This window comes from Spermophilus citellus (genome assembly GCF_964194105.1).
Source record: "Spermophilus citellus genome assembly, chromosome: 11".
Lineage (NCBI taxonomy): Eukaryota > Metazoa > Chordata > Mammalia > Rodentia > Sciuridae > Spermophilus > Spermophilus citellus.
In genome coordinates this window covers 84,167,033-84,184,358 of record NC_138192.1, presented here as the reverse complement: position 1 = coordinate 84,184,358, position 17,326 = coordinate 84,167,033, and the positions used below count along the sequence as shown (strand labels likewise).

Genomic DNA, 17,326 nt, shown 5'->3' with positions numbered 1-17,326 from the left:
TTATGTGCAAGAACAGAGTATTATCATCATCCCTTTCATGGCTGAGCTGTTTCCTAAATTTTCAAATGAAGGCTAGACCCCGTGCTCATCAATAGATGGATTAAGAAAATGTGGTGTATGTATACACAATGAAGTTTTAATCAATCATAAAGAATGAAATTAGGGAATTTCCTGGTAAATGGATGAAACTAGAACACATGCTAAGGTAAAATAAGCCAGACTCAGAAAAATCGAGGGTCAAGTGTTTTCTCTCATGTGGAGGATAGAGCAAAGTGAGGGAAAAGAGGCTGGGGTCAGATATCATAAAAATACAGGAAAGATCAGTGGAGTAGGTGAAGGCTGAGAGGGATAGTGGAGGGAAGGAAGAGGGGGAGGAAATATGGAATAAACTTACTCAAAATCACACCATATGCATGTGTGAATATACCACAGTGAATTTTACCTTTCCGTATACCTATAAAGCACCAGTCAAAAACAAATGAGTAAAAGGAAGACCAGTAGTGGAAGGAGAACAGAGGGAAGGGGAAGAGAAGGGAAAGTGGGGGTCACTGTAGTAAAGTAAATAAAATTCCATGCCTGTATGATTTTGTCAAAAAATGAACCCAGATATTATGCATAACTATAATGCTCTTTTTAAATTGAAGACCAGAGACACTCTTGCATTGAGCTGTTTTTCATTTAATACTGTGTGCTACCTTCTCCCTGAATTTGCTTACCAGGTGACATCACAATGTCCTCCCTGCACAGTGTCACACTTAACTGCTACCCAGTCCCACTTTAACATTCCTCCCCTCCAACCTCTTTCTCTCCATGCCTAAGCCTCCCTCAGACCTCTGGGAGAAGGGCTGTTCTGTCATTGGGTTCTCCTAGAATGAGTCTCATAATGAAGTTCTGGGTCTTTATTTCCAATGTAGCTCTTGCCCTTCCCCTTCCCTCCTCCTGATACTGTTAAAAATACTGAAGGCTTTTTTTACCTTTAGCTTTTACTTTGGACACCTATTGGGGAACAGAAGAACAACCCTCCAGAAGCCACAAGAAAGAGATTATTTACCCAAGAATAAACGTAGTAAAAGCTTTCCCATGAATCTAGTGGTAAGGCTGATTTACCCCTGAGAGGAAAGAGATTTCAAATAGAAAAACATGTGGTAGATGTGTATTCAGGGAATACAAAGGTGGGGTTAAATGTCACTAGAAGTAATCTCACGTATACTTGTTACTGTGTGTTTCCAAACAATAAATGCCTTCTAATTCATGGATAAGATTTCTGGTTTGGGGATCAAACCCAGGGCCTTGTGCATGCAAGGCAAGCACTCTACCAACTGAGCTATATCGCCAGCTCCCAGTATTTGGTAATTAGCTGTCACATGTACTGTTAATCTACTCTTGGATAACAGAGATTCCTCCCAGCATCAGCAGGCAAGGGCCCTTAGACACACAGGATGTGATCACTCAGGAAATTTCCATGAAATTAATATCCTGTAGGAAGAACGATTTTCATTTTTGCTGGAGTTAGCCACATTTATTTGTTTACAACTCCTCTGGCCTCCTTCCAAGGTTTAGTAAAGAGTGACCTCCTTTATGTGGGCCAGGACTGTATCTTGTTCATCATTATCTTACCCTCAACACACAGCCCAGAAGTGTGTGCTGAAAGCAGAAGGGTCTGTCACAGGAAACAATTCATAGCTTAGACTGGTTTGAATAAGTTTTTTCCAATTGTGTTAATTCAAAATATGTATACAAAAGTATGACTATGAAGGCAAAAAGAAAATTCATGAAAACAATGAAATTATGAGACAACTGTTCTTTCAACACACATAAAAATAACTATTCCTACTAAGTAATCAAACCCACATTCTCACATGTAGCTGTGTCTCCTTCTTTTTCTCTGCTTCTACCACAGAGAGCCCTCAACAGCAATGGCAGTACTGAGGCTTTCAGCACTGGTTACAAGACAGGATCAGCTCAAGAAACAGCCTACAAGCCCCACTACTGCTTTAGGTCTATTTCCTAATCTCTGAGAATGTTTTCCCCTTTTGTGTGGTCATGCCTGCAAAATCTTGGCAGAACAGGTCAGACCTTCACATCATGAAATGCTTTTCTCCCTTAAACCTGTGAGCTCCAGACTCCACCCTCTTCAGGTGCTCCTCAGCCTTGCCTGGACCTCAGCAACACCTGGGGGAGTTTTAAACAAATACCAACATCTGGGTCCCATGCCCTGTGACTGGGTCAACACCCAGACAGGACAATTTTTAAACCGCTCCCCAGGAAGCTGTACTGTACAGTTGGGCTTCTGAGCAATGATTCTGCAATGTAGATGATTATGGCTTTTCCTGTATTGTATAATATTGGGAAAGTAAGACTGTTCTTTCAAAAATAACTGTAGTATCTTTTCGTCTCCCTAAGCTTCAGATAGATATTAAACTAGAATATCAAATGTAAAGCAAACTTTCTTCATGTAGAGATAGAGTATTTCTAATTTGGTCAAAGATGATGATTATTAGAACTGTCATGAGAAAGCTAATTCTCATGAATTTCCCTGACAGAACACCATAAATAAACTCAGATTATCTCTATATTTTACCCAAATGTCATGCAGCAATGATTTATAATCTGGTTTTCAGTTCAGCTCATACATTACTAATCTAAACTCACAGTAAATCAAATCAGCTCCATAATTGAAAAACTACTTTACATGGTTTAACATAAAAGAGGTCAGCAGAAATTAACATGTGATAATTTTCCATGCGTCTGTACAACTAGAGTGACTAATTCCTAGCATAGTTCAGTGCATTTTCCCAGTAGACTCGAAAATAACAAAGCCACATAAAACCCACTCTCCTTATTCTAAAAATGAAGCCCCTTCTATTCCCCTCCTCCCTTTTTTTTCCCAGTATGGGAAACAAAATAGAAAAAACAAACAAACAAATGTATGCTTACTACTTCAGTTTTTTATTTCCAACTACTGACTTTTATCAGTATATGAAAATGTATATGTAAATGTAAATAGATGGTAATTTTGGGAAATGAATATAAAGAATCTTAGTACAAGACTAGTTAGGTAAACTCTACCTCCAGCCCCATTTTTTTTTTCTTAGTATTCACATCACCATTGCTCCAAATGTAAAAACTGAGATAGGGACCAGGAGAGATGAGATACTCAACCTTGGGTGTCGCCTCCACAGAGGGAAGATTGTTTTGCTGACAGGAGCATTCCCAGGACTCAGTGTCTTACAGAAAGGAGTCAGGAACTCAATGTGTATTTGCTGATGGAGGGAATTTGGAAATACCTTACATCACCAGAAAAATTCCTTACTACAGTGTACTTCTACAAAACTGTCACTAAACTCTCAGGGATGGAAAGAGAACTTTGAAGAGGTCTTTTCCTTTTACTACTATTCTTCTCTACTTCTCTACCAAAACATGATTTCCTTAACTTTCAAGATAGTAACAGATGGTCTGAAGGGAAACAGTGTGAATTTGAAGATCTTTACCAAGTGTGACTTAGAAGGAGGAGGATTTAAGATGGAGAATCAGCTAGAGCCCACAGGATGCGCCTATCTCCAGGTTTCTGCAAGGGCAGCTATGTGTGAAACACTTGAACAAGAGCCTGGCAGAGAAAACCTTAGTTGCTGTTGATATCATTACCACTATTATTTTAAGGCTAAAGCTAAACATTATTAAGCTGCACATATACCACAGCATATATCCACACACATAAAACACAGGTAGCACATCTGTTGGGGAAGCCTTGTCATACACAGTAGCTCATTTTTTTATTCTCTCAGTAGTACCAGAGGACTGTATTGTCAATCCATTTTTATAGATGAGAAAATCTTCTAAAAGTCAAATAACCTGCCAGAACTTATAGTATGGGGCTGATAAATGGAAAAGGTCAGAATAAAAATAACATCTTTGATCTTTAAGTAACTTCCCAGTATTCTAAAACATATACCATAGAGCTCTACAAATATTTCATATGTATGAATTAACTGGTTTTGATTTCATTTCTTATATCTTATTTCATCTGAAAATATGTGAAATATCACAAATCTGCCCCCAGCCTGTAAATCAACTTTCTATTTTTCTAGAAAAATTTCCCTTATGGTGACATATGTCACTTATCCTGCCCTGCCCTTTTCCTCCATTGTGATCAGTTCTCAGCATTCTGGTATTTCCACTGAGGACATAAGGACCAAGGGGAAAAGGTCAGTCTCAAAGTTCTTTCTATACTTGCTCACAGTTCCAGTCATGCCATGAGGGTGGGGTAGCCTGGGACTTTTTGATGCAGTTTTATGTCTGCTCTAAATGCCTGCACCACTACACCATGGCTTCCCCATACGATACTCAGCAGGGGCACTCAGTCTGAATTTCTCTACACTAAGACAATGTGCAACTTCTCTGATCTTTCAAAACCCATGACACGATTTTCAGGAAAACAGCAAAAGCCCTTACTTCCAGAAATTACTTTCTTTTAAAGGTTGAAGTTCTAGGCCATTGAAAGATGTATGCTATGTTTTTCCAACTCTTCCAATCTACATTTCTTTTAAATATCCTGAAAAATGAAAGACTCTTGTTCTATTCTATGTTTTATGAAGAATCACTCAGCTATCTTTTTAAAAGGAGTAATAATCATTGAGGGAAATACTTTTATAATTCCTTTATCTACTAAAAGCAGAATATTAGAAAAAACATACCTGGAATTAAAAATGAACAAATCAATTCAAGTGTGATAACATTATAAAACCTACCACTTCAGGGCTATGAGGATTACAGAAATTTATCCCTGTACATACAAGTCTGTCTGGTTCCTAGTAGGTGTTCAATAAATGGCAAATGTTTCTTGCTCTCCAGGGTATCTACATTCCATTGGTTTGGACTAAGCCAGCAGAGGGTGATCAAGGTGCTATGAGATTTGAACAGCAGACCTCAGGTCTGGCTCTTTCATTTAGCTTTTCCTATCAAATCCTAATTACTACAAAATCTATTATATTATTAACTATGTACTTTTCTCAAAAATCTAATTAAACACCACGGTGATGTTGCTAAGAGATAACAGTGATGTTCATGAATTTGACAGCAATAAAAATAACTTTGGGTAATTAAAAATTAAATACCCAAGTTTTAACGGTGACACAGGACCTAAACGTTCTAAACTTCCAAGACTTTTACTGTCAGATAGTCTCATGGCAAACAAAGAATCAAAAACCACATTAAACATCCAAATGAGAAACCATTCTTGTAAGATTTTTTTCCTTTAGGAAAATCAGGTCTTTAATTATCACCTCAGGTGGACTAAGCCAAATCTGATAATGGCTAATATTCAGATTGTGTGAGCAATAGTTCATATAATCATAGACTTGAAAAGGCCAGGTATTTCAGTTCTTTGTCCTTTTATTTTTATTCTATTCTATTCTATTCTGAAAAGGGGCTCAACACAGAGGTGAATACACTCAGGGTGTGGCATCATGCTTTAAGGTTTAAACTTGATAGATCTGGGTTGATTCTCAGTCATCTGTAGGCCTCAGTACTCTAGAAATAAACAAGGTCCCTGGTGAGCTCAGTTCTAGGTTCAGCATCTCTACCAGAGCCCTTGTTCCCAGACTTCATCAAAATCCTCCAGAAAGCCAACACAACTCTTTAATAACTACAGCAGAAAAAATGTACTCCAACTTATATTTTTGGTGAGCATAATTCAAGGAAGGAAAGTTATTTTCTAATTATTTTATCTTATGTTTGATATGTACCGAGCACAGTTTCACCACATATAAATACACATATTTAATCTTTATAACATCCCTCTGAGATATTATCATCAGTATCTCAGTTTTACAGATGGAAAAGCTTTAACGAGGGGAGACCATCTTGTCCAAGGTCACAGAGCTAACAAGTAGGGGAAGGATGAGTTAAAATTCACATTGGTCACCACCTTACAATGATTCATTAGTATTTCTCCTTGTTAAGGATCAAAATCACAAAGAGTCAATTCATAGTAACAAAAAAGAATCTTAAGATTTACTCATTTTTAATAGAGAAATATTATTTTTAAAACTTACATGGATACTCTTTTGAATATCTTCAAAGCAATAATAATACAAAAATATAAATGGGGGAGGGGAGTTCAAGGGAAACCAGATTGCACTTAATGCTAGGGTGGTCAGTATTCACATCCTGTGTTTGGTTTTGGAAGTCACAGGGTAGGAGAGATGTAAAACAAAAACTTGAAGAAGGTCAGAAAGATAGCAAGGTCTAAAAAATTGTGAAAGAAATAAAAATCAACGAAGGACCCATCACATTGTCCCGACCAATGGAGGGTCACACTAAGAAGAGGAGTTACAGAGGCCTTCTCACAGTTTTAAGGGTAGAATAAGATATCAAATGACTATGATTGGCAGACAAAAATGATCATATCTAATGACTACTAGGAAAATTTTACAAGGAAACAAAGAACAGTATCAGGGTGAGGGAGAACTAGAAAGGTTTCACAGACAGTATACGTATACATTGGCAACAATCTTCTACATAGGATATTAGTTCAAAAGAACAGCTAATTCACTTCACACAAGGAGTCCCAAGGACAGGGCATTGGAAAAATAAGTTTACCATTTTACTGTTTGGACAGGGCATTGGAAAAATAAGTTTACCATTTTACTGTTTCTAAACATATTCATTGTGAATGATTAGATTTCATGCAATTTAGTTGGAAAAAAAATCACATATCATGAAAATAAAAATTCATGGGAGTGAAATGAGGACATCAGAACACTGGCTTTACTAAGCCCAGTCCTGTCACTTGCAAATGCACTTCTATGTTCTTATTTGATGTTTCCAGTTATTCTTTAAAACAAACAAACAAACAAAAACCAACTGTTTCTAAAGATGATCACTTCCAAGGTCGAGTATCAGGAATGTCTATTCTCAGGAGTCCGTGTTATTGTGGGACTGCCTGATAGGAGTGGGTAAAGTCTTTGGAACCCAAGGCAGACCTAGACCCCTTGGAAGTCTTCTCTCATTATTCAAACAATTTCTTCTTGCTTACCTTGCCTCTATCATCATGCTTATTATTATCTCATAATTATCAGTTTACATGCTTCTCCTGTCTTCTGAACTGAGTGAAGGCCTATAACTGTAACTTATTTAACTTTTTGTTTCCAATATACAGTATAATTGATAAAATGTACTGAATTAGTGAGGCAAAACCCAGTTAAAACAGACACCGACTTGTTCTCATTTCTCATTTCTCAACTCTCTGCAGTCTGCCTTCTCTGTTTAGAACTGGTCTTACCAAGGATATTAATAAACTGATTCCCTCTAAATCCAAAGAAGTCATATAAGTTCTTATCTTGTGTGATGTTTTAGCAACTTTTCACATTGGAAACCACTCACTCCTCTCAAAACACACTCCTCTCTGACTTCCACGTTACATTGATCTGATTTCCTTGCTGCCTCTATGACTTCCTCTTCTCTGTCATTTTCAGACTTTTCCTTTCTTCTTCAGTGCTTTTAAATCATGGATGAATGATGGAATCATTCATTTGGGAGCCTCAGAAAATACCCAATGCCCTACCTAGTCCCAGAGATCTTATTAATTTGGGATGGAGCCTCTAGAATTGGTATTCTTTTGTGGTGAGGGGTATCAGGGATTGAACTCAGGGGCACTTGACCACTCAGCCTCTCAAGCCACTGGGATCACAGGCATGTGCCACTGAGCCCGGCTAGAATTGGTATTCTTAAATTCAGTAGAAGAATTTCAGTTGCAGCAAAGTTGAGCACCACTATTCCAGCCACATCCCAAACTGTGGGATTCCTCTGGGATCAACCCTTGGTCCTCTGTGATCTATTCACTTAGAGAGGTCCCAGGTGAAGCTCATTCACCTTTCTGGCTCTGATTATAATTTCCATGTTAATTACTTTCACCTCTGAATTGCCAGTACAAACCTCTCTCCTGCCCCTTAAAACCACTCACCCAACCAATCACTGACATTTACTTCTTTGTTTCACAGGAACCTCGAGCCAGTGAAACCCCTTTTCAGTACATAGCACCATAATGGCTATGTAATCCAATAGCCCAAGTCAAAACCTTGGGTAACATTTTTGAAAACTTCTCCTTCATCTTTCTCATTCAATAATTACCAAGCGCTGTTGAATCTGTCTTCTAAATATCTGTATAATCTTTTTACCTCCACTCTAACTGCCATGGTCTTAGTATAGGATAGTCGCCTATCATCTGCAGCCTAACTTATAACAGCATCTTCCTGTAATTGTCTCACTGCCTTCTTCAGTCTTGAACCACTTATTCCAAAGCATTTACTACCTTACACCTAGAGGAATTTGTCAAACACAGATCAGATCATGTCACTGCCCAGTTTTAAGCATCATAAATTCATATGTACAAGGCTGTACCAGAAATAATTCATGCTTACCTCTCCAACCTACTGTTCACTTCACACAATGCAGCCCAACCATACACATTTTTCTTTCAGCACTTCAAAGACATCATACTCTCAAAGACCTCAGGGTCGCCATGCACACTGCTCTGTCTGGCACACTTTTCCCTAACCTCCTCCTCTGTCTCACTTCTGATTGCTATTCAGTTCCTCATTTGAACAGGACGTCACCTGTTCTCCTAGCTTGCCTTAGCTCTTCTCGTTACTATAATAACTTGCTCTTTTCCTATAATAACTTGCTTCCTTTGTGTGCCCAGGTCCTGGCCCTTATGCACCTGTCAATAAATGGTTGAATGAATACACTACCATTATGTACAAGGGATTACCATATCCAGTCCCAGAACTATTGCTAAGCACAGATATTTCATACTCATCAGGAATGCTACTCAGTGACCATGTAAATTGAAGGCAAAAAATAAATACCTTTAGAAAGCCTAACTTGTCACATTAGGAAAGAACACCACCCTTTGGGAGGTGAAGTTTGGGCTATTGGGGAAGTTCTAGCCATTAGCCTGAGAATTGACTAATGAAGCTCTCTGTCTTGATTTTCTACATAACTGCAAAACTATCTTCAAGGGTGATTTTTCAAAATGACCAATATAGCTTCATAAGCTGTATTTTAAGCATATTTTGAATAAAAAAGAAAAGTTATCAAGAAGAACGTATTTGAATATTCAGCACTGAGATGTTTGCTTTTCAATATTAAGCTAATAACTCCTGTAAATCGGGCAGAAGTGAGGGTGAGGTAATCATTAGCTTAATGATGCAATGCTTATTAGCTTAACCTCTGCCAAATAGGCTGTGGAATATAAACCAGGAGGGTTGCCAAGGCAATATAACTTCCAGAAAGAAATTCAAAGAGGGATAATAGTGACTAACGTATAATGGACCATTGGTCTCTCCAGTAAGGGAAAAAAAAAAGGCACAGGCAGAGTGCTTAAAAGTAACCAAACCACTTAACCCGGAAAAGAAGGTAAAAGTCCTATTCACTTATTCATAAATACTGGGAAAGCACCTGTTTAAAAGGAAGGGTTATGCTGGGTACAGTGGCACACACCTGTGATGCCATCCATTCTGGAGGCTGAGACAGGAGGATCACAAGTTCAAAGACAGCCTCAGAAAAATTGAGGTGCTAAGCACCTCAGTGAGACCCTGTCTCTAACTAAAATACAAAATAGGGCTGGGGATGTGGCTCAGTGGTGGAGTGCCCCTGAGTTCAATCCCCAGTACCAAAAAAAAAAAAGGCAGTATTATTTCACAGGGAAATTATGTTTCTCTCAAGTAGGGCTATCTAATAGAAAAGTAATGCAAATCTGTGTGATATTTTTATTTATTTATTTATTTTTTTAAAAAAGAGAAAGAGAGAGAGAATTTCTAATATTTATTTTTCAGTTTTTCGGCGGACATATCTTTGTTTGTATGTGGTGCTAAGGATCAAACACAGGCCGCACACATGCCAGGCGAGCGCACTACCACTTGAGCCACATCCCCAGCCCAGTGTGATATTTTCAAATTTTAGAATAGCAACATTATAAAGGGAAAAACAGGTAAAATACTTTATTTGGCCTAAAAAATCCAAGATATTATGTAATCAATATTGATTTTTAAATATTTAATATGTAATCAATACCTTAAAATTTAGTAAGATGCTTTCTTTTTAGTTTCTTTTTGAAATCTAGTGTGAAACTTACTGCACTCCTCATTGCAAATATTTTATGTGCTCAGTAGTCAACTGTAGCTAGAGATTACTTTATTGGACATTATAACTGTGAAACTTCAGACTCTATTATCCAGGTAAGTGAGTGTGTGTGTGTGTGTGTGTGTGTGTGTGTGTGTGAGAGAGAGAGAGAGAGAGAGAGAGAGAGAGAGAGAGAGAGAGAGATAATGTCATTACTGATAACCCTGAACTAATGAAAGATTTAGATTATCTTTTGAATAATCGAATAAAGATCATCTTTTTGGTATAATTTGATAATCACATATTTTATTATGTTCTAATTCTTTGAATATTGGTAGTCCATGGATAGACCATTCTGAACTCTATTAATGGTGTCATTATTTGTAATCCCCTGATTCAGGAACAGTTGTGATCAAAGTTTCCTTTAAACAAGACTCAAGGAGGATGCAGAGTGCCTGAGTGGAAAAGTAAGTGGACATTGGAAATCATCACAGCCTTCTCAGACGCAGTTTCCAGGAGCTAGACCAGGCTTGGACCCTCATGATAGGCAGACCACTTTCCTTTGGTACATTGTGAAGGAAGCACCAAGGAAGTGAGAGAACAGGACTCTCTTTGGGTAGCCAAGGAGGAGGAAGGTGGCTGATCACACACAAGAAGAAAAGCACACTGTGGTCCAATCCAGGCAATTCTTCTGATGTCACCTCTGTAATAAATTCACTTTGCCAAAAGAGTGGCAAACATCTCCCATCCTGAGCATTTTAGATAAATGGGCATTGCTGCTCAATTGAAATTATGGCTACAGTGAATATGGCTTCATATGCAATATCATCCACAGAGGTAGGGCAACATGGTAGGGCCAATGACCTTCTCTTTTGAGGAGTTTGAGTCAGCTACTAATCTGACATGCTGCAGAGACTTGGAGAAGGGTTCATATGGACATTTTGAATGCACATGAGATGGTCACTATTTTAAGAGACCCTTCACTCTTAGATTCTTAATAACAAGTTATTCCAAATGAAAGAGGATATTTCATTGACATAACAGTCATAATCCAATCTTTAGCTATCATAACATTTTTGATGAGCTGTTATATTTCAGCTATTACCTTTTAATTTATAATTTTTAATTTTTTAAACTTTTGGTTTAGTTTATTCATTCATCCTCTTAACTTCAACATACTTACTACAGATAACTTACAGATAAAGATTTAAGTAGGGGATAGAACAAAAAAAACACATATTTTTGAATGTTTATTATGTGATAGTACTAATTTCATACTTTTCCAAATATTACACTCTTCCACATGAGACAATTGAAGCAATCTTCTATGGATGATTCTGTGTGTATGTGTACAGTGTGCTTTTCCCCCCTCTCTTATATATGTGTGTATATAGACACTTCTTCTGAATTTGTTTTGAATAGTGTTTCTTTCTATCAACAACATGTATTATTCAAAATGCTACATGCAAAATAACTTCAGTCAACTTTTACAAGTATTCAAAGCTATTCATGTTTTAACCAGTTAACTAACTAGCAATCTTGTATTCTTTTTGCCTTTTATCTCAGTAAATACATTTGTATTGACCAAAATTTTCAAAGACAAAAATATCACTTTGGCTTATCATTTCTAATTCTTTTACTCATCCATCAAGTTGATGACATTCAAACTTTCACTTTACCTTTAATCATCCATCCAATAAATCTTTATTTAATTTATGTTTATAACATATTTACCATGTTCACATTTTTCTGAGGTTATTTCTATAGTCAATCACTATACTCTACATGCCCAATGAAGTTAAGTTTTCCTTCAATTGACAGCAATATTTTAAAATTATATCATATATGACATGAGCTTTCCAGTTAAACACAGACATCCAGAAATAGGCTCAGTCCCCTTCCAGGAAGGAAGTAGGTGCTAAATACCAGTAGTTATAATGTCATAGATCCAGAAACTGGCAGGACAGCAGAAAAGAAATTGTTCCCTTACAGACCTTGTCAAGATCCCCTGGCAGATCAAGGTTGTCTGCTTCACTCCCTAATTCTTCATCCCACAGATCTTTAGCAAATTATGTTTTGCAAAACAATTCCAAATGTATAAATCTGTGAATTTTTTTATACCTCTTGTCTGCTTATTGGGGTGGACCATGCTTAACAAGAGGCTAGGTTCTGTTATACATGTTTACTGCCAACTCCTGGGCTTTTATGGGTGCTGAGTTAAAAGCAAGAATTCCATTATGTCCATGCACTATTTGAATTCATCTGAATGAAGGAAGCCAGCTTTACACTTTGAGAAAAAGTGAAGACCACTATAAAAAGTTAAAGATTCAATAACTAGCTAATCTCAAAAGTCCATTTATAGCACAGATAAATATGAGAAAATACCAGTTGTGAACTTTTATATACCACTTATAGATGATCCATCAGTTCAGCACACAAAATACTGGATACTTCATTTAGTTTAATTTGCACTGAAGATGCATACATGGGATGAAAATGCTTAGACTTGTGCCTAAGCAGGCAGGACTTTGGCTGGAGGGCTCCCACCTACCACTCTCTAGGTTAGTAACTTTAAAAAAAGTACTTGTAACTCTCTGAGTCAGAGCCCTCAGATGTAAATTAGAAGCAATAGCAACTATATCTCAGGATTGATTGGAGGTGGGGTAAGCAACTACAGCAGTATAAGAGTTAGGAACAAGATATGTCTAAACTAATATTAGTTCCCCTTTCTTTCTCCATGCACTAACGTGCAGTAAATGTGCTTTTGTCTTTGAAAAATGAAACTTCTCCCCTTCCCCCATCTGTACACATTTTTTAAAGTGGTCACAAACTTAAGACATTAAGAAATGACTGCAAAAAAAGATATATCTATGTAATATGAGAGTTTTGGGAGAGAAAAATTCCTCTCCAAATTAATGTTAAACCTCATGCAAACTATATTAACAAATGCAGATGCCAATTTTCCCTTGCGACCTTCTTTCACATGGTATATTCTTAGTAAAACTATATAGCTTTCTTTAAAAAGTCCTTAGGCTAAAAGGCAGGATATGGGATCAATGCCAACTACTATTCCTGACCTGCCCCTTAGCCTGTTCTTTAACATAGTTGATAGGTCAAAGATGGAAATAAAATCTTAAGTTTTGACTTAGTTGGATCCTGTTCTTGCCTAATATGCGGAGAGACTTTAAAACATGCTTTACAACGAGGGAGGAAGAGATAGTTAAGAAACATTCCCCAACAGAGTTTGTCTTAGTACTTTTGTCATCAGAAAAAATAAATAAATAAATAAATAAATAAATAAATAAATAAATAAATAAAAATATTGACAGAAAGAAGGAAGCCACTTCTATATTAAGAAAGAAGGGTGGTATGCAGTTAAAACTGGAAATTAGAAGAAATGGGCATCTCCACTTTGGTCAGGATTTGCCCTACAGTGGGGTCTATAAGGGAAAGAGGTCACAAACTCCTAGTCCCAGACCCAACTCACCCAGCTGGAGCTGTTCGCAAGTCCGGTTTGGATTCTTTCCGATCTTGCATCTGTAAATCGCCCCGGGTTTGACCACAGAAGAATTGGCAAGCCAGTTGGCAGTGGGCGCCCCCACGACGAGCCTAAAGTGAGAACCGTGCACGTGCGCTGAGACATGAGCGGGGCTACCTACTCAACTCGGGCTTTCAGCAGCGGTGCAGTATGTAGTGGGGCAGTTTCCCCGCCTCCTCCGCCCACCACCCAGCGCAAGGGGCCAGACACCCCCCGACCCCGCGGCTTCAGGGCCTGGAACCACAACGCCACCCCGGGCGCTGCCACCCCAAGATAAGTTTTCCCGGGCAGATCTCCAGCAAGCTGGCGGGAGCCGAGCTGGCTTCTTGCCTCCTCCAGAAGGGAGGAAAGTTTGAACTGGGGAACTGGACAGACTCTCCCGGGGTGCCCCTTCCTCTTGCCACTCTTAGATGCTGAGGGCGCTGGAATCCTTCCTACTCCACTCACCAGCGGTTCGCCCCGTGACTGTGCAGCACCACTGAGTAACCGAACAGCGTGCCGGGGGGGCCCTGGTAAAGCAGGGCGCTCTCAGTGTCTACGTTGTAGGGGTGGCCGGTCCGGACCCCCAGGCACAGCAATAGCATCACCGCTTCCCCGACGGCGGCCCCTCGGGGACCGGGTCCGCGCCTCGCTTCCGCAGCCATGCGCTCTCGGTGGGGAACATTCAACACCAAACGGCCACTTCACCGAAGTTGCACTGGATGCGACGGTTGGCCCAGGCGAAGAGCGCCCCGAGAGATGAAGCACAGCGTGCCCGGCGCCGGCAGGCGAGAGGGAAGGAGGGACAGCCACACAGACCGAGGGAGAGGGAGTTGGCCAGACACAGGCGCCGATCAAGGGCGGCCTGGGATGCCGCGCGCCCTCCGGGCCCCACGCCCGGTTTCTGAGGCCTGGAGGTGCCGGTGCTTGAGCGGTCCTGGGGCGCAGGCCTCTGGGTGGGGTCCTGGGCGTGGTGTGGAGGCGCAGGATCTGGCTCTGTCTCCCCCCACGTGCAGCTGTAGGGGGCGCTGGGGGACCTTGGCTACGCAGGACGCGCGTCCTGGCCCGGGCCTTCCAGCCCACAAAGCGCGGGATGGCCGGGGGCCTCCTGAGGCTTTGCAAAGAGGGACCTGGAGGTGACACAGGGCTTCTCAATTTAACAGCGGTTGGGACCTGCGTGCTGCACCATGTGGCTCCGACCGGTGCACGCCCCTATTGTGAACTCTCAGCCTCCGCGGCCAACCTCAAACCCGGAGCCTGAGACTACAACCGGGAACCCGCAGATCTTTCTTTAATAGTTCAGTGCTGTATCGCCCCCCCGCCCCCCCCCACACCACCACCCCGTGAAATTACCCAATGGGCTATAAATTCAAAGCAAAATAATAACAACAAAGAACTCCCTGAAGGGGACTGGGGAACTCTATGGCGACAAAGACGTTATGGCTTGTCTCTTCAAAACTCACAGCCCTGCACCCTTTGATGCCCACTTCCTTCCTCCCCACACTTCCTCTTAAGCCCCGTTTGAGCAGGCGAAGCAGCAGCTTCAATCTAAATAGCAGCAGCAAGTCGTGCCGTTGCTGACCCCAATTGAGAGGCTAGGTTGAGGAACCGCTGTGAATAGCCTCACTTTAACAGATTCCACCCCCTGCTTCTCCATGATCTCTTCACAACCATACAGTTGCCAAGAAACACACAAGCCATTAGGGGTGTAGACCTAGTGTGAGGTCAAGGTCATAATGAACCTCCGAGAATCCGCTGTAGACCCACAAAACAACACACCTGTACGGGATGAGAATTCTCATCCTAACGCAATCCAGATGTGCCTTGAGTTGCCTGCCCGACCAACCAGAGACAGACATAGGTGGTTACTTAGGCTGATATTTGCAGGAGAGGCAGGTCCCGTCATTCACTGTTGCTACATGGAAAAAAAAAAAAAGCAAATGAAGAAAGAAAAGGCTTCCTCAAAGGGTTTGTCTGCAAGTAAAACTATACTGAAATAGCACATCTTAAGTTGTGATGGCAGACACACAAGTAAAGCACTTTCATTGGACACTTTGCTGGACCCTCAGGATTCCCACATGAACAGGGTAGGACTTTCCTGTTTCCTTTAAGATTGTCAGTCAAACATAGGCAAACTTTTACTAGCCAGAGAAAGTTCAGATGTGTTAAGGACACTTGCAGAGAGAGTTGAAGGACAAAGAGGCTTGAGTCAGGTTTTGTTAGGAGGACAAGGGAGGGCTCTAGTAGGGCCAGGCAGAACAACTAAGCAGAGTTTGCTGCTGGAGCATTTAGCTGCCCCCACACAAGTTTAGTTCTGTGAGACTGACTAGCGTTCAGGTACACTTGTTGAACTCCAGAAAGCAGGTTAGGAACTTTAACCTCTGTGGTGGGGCTGAGAAGAAGCTGTGGAAGGATTTGTCTTAGTCAGCTTTGAATTTCAGACATTTGAAAGCAAGACTGAATAGGAGGCCCACTTGGACAATTAAGGAGATCCTGTCTACAAATTAAAAACAACAGCAGCAATTACAAAAAGGCTGGGTGTGCAGCATGATGGTAGAGCACTTGCTTACCGTGCTTGATTTTGAAGACTTCTAGAGCAATAAATAAGGGCAGCGGTGGCTTGAACTGAAGTAGCTGGAAGGACAGAGGGGGAAAAACAGATTCAAGAGGTATCTTGAATCAATAGAACTTGGTAGCACCATTGATTAATGAGTGTGAGGTTGAGATGAAGAAGTCAGGAAGAAGCCAAAGGTTTGGATTTGGAAATTAAGTGTGTGGTGCTACCATTCAAGAAGAAAAAAACATATTTAAAAAACCCTCAAGATGTGTTTGCATACACACTATTGGGGGGCATTGTTGGATTCAACTTTAGATATGCAGAGTTTGAGATGTTTGTGAAGTATTAGGATATTCTGGCCAGATCCAACCCAGTTATTTTTACTCTTAAAAAAAAAAACCCACAAGAGGAATATTAACTTTCTCTTATTATTTGCAACAAAGGAAAGGCTAATAATGGTATGTGGTGAATCTACTATTAAAATGAAGTGGCTTCCAGAAAGCCACTGGTCCTGCTCTCTTTGTGCCGTAGTACAGTGTGCTTTGTTTTGTTTCTGAGTAAACTTACTTGCTGATTTCAACCCAGTACTATATCTAGGTAACATTGTCATTATTCTGTATTATGTAAGTCTTTATTTTGCAGTCACAGAACCTGCAATTGAGGCTTGGGAAACAAGGATATTAAAACCACTCACACACCCTCCAGACACCAGTAAAGCCAAAGATGCAGGTCTGAGCTCCCACCTCTTTTTTTTTTCCTGCTTCACCAAAATCTTAAGCAATAAAATTACTCAACACAATTCTTTGCATAACAGAGTTAGCGTGAGTAGGGGCCAGCAAAGTGATTGATAGGAAAGACCCTTATTTCTCCGGTTATTGTTTTGATTCACTACCTATCTAGAAATAGCCATTATTTTACTCACCAGATCAGCCCCAAGTTTTCTTACCCAGGGTGTGAAAATCAGATGGAGGAGGTGGGTAGTGGAGGGAGAGGAAGAGGAAGACTTTTTGAAATGATTTATGCCAACCCTTCACTGCCAATCATACTTATCAGTCATTCAATTCATGTGTAATATTTGATGGGTATGTACTAAGTGCCCACAGTGTGCTAGCAGTTGCATTAAGAACTCA

General features: G+C 40.1%; 1 protein-coding gene across 2 annotated transcripts in view; it reads right to left on the bottom strand.

The window, feature by feature from the left end:
* Positions 1–14,835, bottom strand: part of ITGA4 (integrin subunit alpha 4) — an 83,459-nt gene extending 68,624 nt beyond the window's left edge. For both annotated transcript variants that reach the window (XM_081262465.1, XM_081262466.1), the window contains exons 1-2: positions 14,108–14,835; positions 13,610–13,731 (exon numbers count right to left, since the gene is read on the bottom strand). In XM_081262465.1, coding sequence (XP_081118591.1) covers positions 13,610–13,731; positions 14,108–14,304 — 319 coding nt within the window. In that variant the 5' untranslated portion in view covers positions 14,305–14,835. The remainder of the gene's footprint in view (positions 1–13,609; positions 13,732–14,107) is intronic.
* Between the last annotated feature and the right edge of the window lie 2,491 nt (positions 14,836–17,326).